The 5,649-nt window shown below is 35.1% G+C and overlaps 1 protein-coding gene across 1 annotated transcript in view; it reads left to right on the top strand.

The window, feature by feature from the left end:
- ptpn22 (protein tyrosine phosphatase non-receptor type 22) overlaps positions 1–5,649 on the top strand; it is a gene marked incomplete at its 3' end in the record, with an annotated part of 240,451 nt that overhangs the window by 3,243 nt on the left and 231,559 nt on the right. The window contains 7 exon segments of the mRNA XM_024292681.2: positions 270–378; positions 3,454–3,530; positions 3,604–3,699; positions 3,781–3,819; positions 3,897–3,968; positions 4,176–4,235; positions 4,434–4,576. Coding sequence (XP_024148449.1) covers positions 270–378; positions 3,454–3,530; positions 3,604–3,699; positions 3,781–3,819; positions 3,897–3,968; positions 4,176–4,235; positions 4,434–4,576 — 596 coding nt within the window.

Consider the following 5,649-nt stretch of genomic DNA (forward strand, 5'->3'; position numbering starts at 1 on the left):
AAAAAAAAAAAAAATAAACAAAAAAATTGTGTAACAAAAAGGCTATGCTCTCCTTGGACAGCAATGTTTTAAAAATACTACATACTAAAACAAAGATATTTAGTAATTTGGTTATCTCAGTCATAATTTCTTTACATCAAAGATTTCCTTTCATACCTTTACCAGCAATGTGAATTTGTGTCTACAAAACTGGTTGGAACTTTTTTAAAAAATTGACAAAGAACTTTGTGTTTGAATGACTCTTTTTTTTGTTTGTCTGTATTTTCCAGAAATTGAAAAATCAGTCTATAAAGTATCGTGTGGACAAGACCTTTCCCACAAAGAGTGCAGAAAAAACGGAGAACATCAAAAAGAACCGGTACAAGGATATCGTTCCCTGTAAGTCAAGCTCTGGACGGTTTTGTGACAATTTTGGATTGGTACAAACTTCCCTAAAATATGTTGGTTATGTAAGTCTGTTATTAGTGATATATATATATAATAGCCTCCCAACAAACTTTAGAACAGAACATAAATCAAGTTATTGAAAATTCAACTTTGCTTTTTGTTGGTTAAATAAGATTGACGTTTTTCAAGGTTGTATTCAAAGACAGTTGAATCAAAGGAACGCCACAATAATTATTTTGTTTTCTGTTATCATTTGCTAACATAAATTATATTTTTACAAACAAAAATATTTAATTTTTGATAGATTGTATTGTAAATTTGAATACAATTGATCAAAAATTAAATATTTAATTTAAAGGTATATTAGAAATACTTGTCAGGTAAAAGGAAGATTTATGGTTATGGTTACAGTTGACAGGTGGTGGTTGAATCTTTAGCTTTACTGTTTGGGTTTTCCCGCCTTTTTGATCATTTTTGGAAAGACTGGAGCTCTGTGACATCATACGCATTCCAAAAAGCAACACAATAATGCTCAAAAACCAGAAGTAAGCACATCAAAGCAGCATGAAAGCAAAAGTAACCGAAGCCAGAGGCAGTTCATCAAGTAACCAATGGATTTCCTCATTTCCTAATTTAAAATTCTTCAACTCTACAACAGAACACTGTTATTACTGGATTTTAAAGAACCCTATTTGTCTGATGGTTTTACTATTTGGGTCAATCTTAATGAAACTCTTCATTTTTTGTGTATGACCCGGGATACTCACAGACAGGGCAACGGTCTAACTGGGCTGGTTTTAACCAATTTCCGGCCAGCTTGTCCCATCAATCTGGTTAATTTAGGAAATCCAACGACGTTGAACTCCATAGAAAGCCTGATTTTAAGCCATAAATTAACATGTTTATGGTCTGATTTAAAACATTTGTTCTATCATTATCGCTTTGATTGGTCTTATTACAAAAAGAAGAAAAACATTTTTGTTTTTTAGACATAATTATATGTTATGCATCTCTAAACACAACTTTCAAAGGGTAATTTCAAACCCTAAATCAACCTATTTTGGCTGTTGACCTCTATAAATAGAGCTTTAAAAGTGTTGTCTGTTACCAAATTTTTGACAAATTAAAATAAACTTGTTTAATTCTTTAAAATAGTCAAAAACCGTCTGTGTGCTGCCCCCTACAGGTTTAAACAAGGTATTACAGTTGAAATTCGTGATTGGTCAAACCATTTAAGTTCCACATCATTTCAGAAGTCTCACGTCACGATCTGCAGCTCCAGTAATGATAACAGTCCTGTTCCCCAGCCCCACCACTCTGACTGGAGTTTCACATTTTGATTGTGGGTGGAGTCAACCTCCAACTTCCCTGTTTGGTTACCCCTTAAAGATATGGAACCTGCAGTTGTCTTGTAGATGTTTTTGTGTTAAATATTTGTCTCAGTGTGTTTGGTTTGTCTGCCCACTGATTCCTTTGCCAATATCAATTTCACACATTCAAACTTTGTAGATACAGGCCAAGCAACAGGTTTTATGTATCAATGTATGTATTTATTTTACTGTCAGTGATGAGGATTTCCAATGAGAAGTTTATGTGAACACATGTATACGTGTGTTTCAAGCTTCTACATTCTAAACTATCACATCCACGCATAGCTAGATACGTTTTACGACAATTTTCAGACTCTACATACAATATGTGCAACAATAAAGCTTATTGAAAGTTAAACCGGGTCAAACTTTGACCAATCAGGGACTCGGATTTGGTAGTAACATATTATGGATGGCATCAATTTTCTGTTCGGAAATGCTAACCGTTTGGTGGGATTATATAAGTTTGCTTCCTTCCACTCCCTTTCAAGTTATCAATTTGTGATTTATTATGTGATATTTTATTTCATATATTATTACCTGATTGCTTGAAATAAACCATTTCCTTCATTCAAAATTGATTATGAAGGAGAAATTAATAATCGTGGTTTGTGATCAGACAGACTTCTATGACACCAAGTCTTTCAAAAAGTTAAATTTTGGAGGAAGATTTACAAAATTTGCAACACTTTGACATTTCACAAGAAGACTTTTCCATCTATAGGTGTCGGACATCGACATGAATATCAATAAAAGTAGTAACCCCTCCCCTCTCAGGTTCCAAATAGGAAGTACCTGCTGGTTGCAAGAAGGCCAAAATCTCATAGACTTCCATTGAGAAATAGACAGTTATTTCTCAGTCCTTTTACATGTCTGAATAACCATTCTTGTTCTAAAAAATTCTTCTTAGCATCTTCTTTATAATTATAATTTGTATTAAATATATCTATCTATCTTTTTTTCAAAGATATTTTTCTTTATCGCCAGTCATTCAAGTTATAAACTAACCAATCATATGCCTCAATAAAATCATGTGGTGCTCGCTGGCCCCGCCTCGAACGTTTGATTGACAGATTCTCCTGAGCTTGCTTTTAATGGGAGGGGTGTGGCCTTCAAACAAGCTGAAACAAGCTCACTCATGATGGGCATTTCCTCTGAAAACGTGACTCAGACGACTCTGACTAATCGCTGTCGAGGGCCGGCAATCGGTTGCAATATGGCGGTAGACGAATCAGGAAGTGACGGGGAAGGCTCTGGCCTGATTTTGCAGGCTGGAGGTAAAGCATTTCCTATGGGGGACTTACACACTTGCTATGTCCAGTTCTTATATACAGTCTATGGTGGCGGACAAATGCTAGTAAACAATAGAAAAAGAAGAAGAGGCCCCACCCTGTTTGGGCAGTGTGAACATTATGTGCTCAAGAACACATTCAATGTGTACGTTGTGTTTGTAGCATTAAGGTACTTGATGTTCTGCATCCTGCACAACCCATAGTGAGTTATTGCTCACTTGTGTCCATAGTTTCCATGTTTTTGACCCAGATTAATTGACAAGTATTGAATTTAAACAAACGTTGGTTTTATTCGGTCTCATTTGGATATTTTTAGAGAAAAAATTATTGCATAGTAATAATCTCCCATTTTGCTTTTGTGTGAAGAATTGTTTTTTTTTTACTGCACAATTTTTTTCCTGCAGTCGACCACAGCAGAGTAAAGCTCAGCCTCATCACATCAAAGAAGGACACAGATTACGTCAATGCCAGTTTCATAAAGGTAATTTAAAGATGAAGCTCTATTGTATTTGTAGAGTATTAAATGGTGTCGAGTTTAACTGTTTTCTGCACAGGGGGTGTCAGAGTCCAGGGCTTATATCGCCACTCAGGGTCCACTTCCTCACACAGTGGTGGACTTCTTAAGGATGATCTGGGAGTTTAATGTTCAGGTTGTTTTCTTGTCTTTAACATACTTGTGTCTCCATCAAAAAAAATGGGCTTGAATTCTTTAATTTCCTAATTTATTGTAGATCATCGTGATGGCCTGTCGAGAATTTGAGATGGGGAAGGTATCTACTCTAGTTTGGCATTACATGGGGAAAAAAACGAGTTCCTTTTTATCTAATTGCTATTCTTTCTTTTTTAGAAAAAGTGTGAGATCTACTGGCCGCAGACACTCGGGGAAACATTTACCTGTGAGCCGTTCACAGTTTTCTGTGTGAGTAACTATATAGTCACAGTCACACTTCCTTCTTTTGCAGTTTCCTATGACCGTTTATAAACATAGCTGAAATTGAGGCTGGTCTTATCTACCCGACACTTGTATTCTATGTCATTCATCTCTCAGTTATACTGTTTCCATTTAGATTCTCCCATATCTGATATTTAAGCTGCAAATTAAAGAGGAAATTCTTTTTTTTAACAGGATTCAGAGGAAAACAAAGGAGATTATCTGACAAGGACGTTAAGGATGACTTATCTTGATGTAAGCACTGACCGAAAACAGATGTCAGAACTATTCTCCTGAGACAAGGCTGGAGATAACCAGCTGGTGTTGGTTCACAGCCACTGAAAATGAACGCATTCTCTCATGCTTTGCTGTTATTTCTTAGATAATAGAGACTCAATTGTGTTAAGTGCAGACTTGTATACAAGCTTTCTGAAGTCCTCCAATTTTTTTCAGTGCAGCCGCACTTTGAAACAACTGCACTATTACAACTGGCCAGATCACGGCGTACCGGACACCATCCCTCCCATTTTGGACATGTTGTATGAGATGCGCTCCTTTCAGCCCCATGATGACATCCCCATCTGCATCCACTGCAGGTGAGGCATCCTTTTCAGCTGCATTTTCACAAGAGAGCTTTCTTCGAAAAATGGAGCTTCAAATTAGGCTTCTTAAGTAATTATCATTAAAAGTTAAGTAAAGTCTTAATATCTTTACACAAAAATTGTATTTGTGACAGAAAATACGCTGGGCAGGCTACAAGCTCCGCTCTATTTTGATGCATCCCCTTGTAGTCAAACAGATCCATGTAGTTTAAATTCAAAAATATTTATTTTGTGAAACATAAGGAAAAAAAAGTATATAAACTGGATTAGAGATGAATTTCTGAAGAACTACTGGCGTTCTCCACAAAAATAATCCTTAAAAAAAAAAAAACAGATTATTTTATTTTGGCTAAAAATGGCTTAATCATAATTAAAAGACCACTGGGAACACTTTTAGAATAGATGAAAAGATGATCAGAAAGCATTAATATGTCCCATTAAAGTGTTTTTAAACTTTTGCTTAACCCCATTCAGTGTTCCACAGGACGTTGTATTAGGACCACTGCTATTCTGACTATTTCACTATCCTTTTTATTTAGATAGTAAACATTAATCCCTCTACAGACCGCTCAAAATCTGGATTATTGTTAAAAAACAATGATAATAGAAGAAAACGTTCTTGCAATGAAATAAATTTTATTTATATTTATGTATTCAACTTTAAAAGTTAATTTGAAGCTCAATGCTGTACATTCAATCAAGGATAAAAAATAATTTGCATTTTGAGGGAAGCGGAGTCAATGACAGGAAGTTGACATGAAGGTTTTCTAATTATTAGGGTTATGAGTTTATTATTAGGTTTATTAATGCAAATGCTAATGTTACTGTAATAAGGTTTATTCCATTGAGACAATAGGAACCAAAGATTCTGTATTTATTCAAACTTGTTGTATTTCCAGCTGCCTGTATGTAGGTTAGTGAGGAGGAACCTCAAAGGTATTATTTTAGTGTTTGAACAAACAGGTTTAGAGGTAAATGGAATGAAGAATGTGTAAAATAACAAAAAAAAAAAGCGAAGTCTCCACTTTCATTTTCAGGCTGGTGTGTTTCTAAATGGAAAATGTAAT

Source organism: Oryzias melastigma, linkage group LG7, assembly GCF_002922805.2.
Source record: "Oryzias melastigma strain HK-1 linkage group LG7, ASM292280v2, whole genome shotgun sequence".
Lineage (NCBI taxonomy): Eukaryota > Metazoa > Chordata > Actinopteri > Beloniformes > Adrianichthyidae > Oryzias > Oryzias melastigma.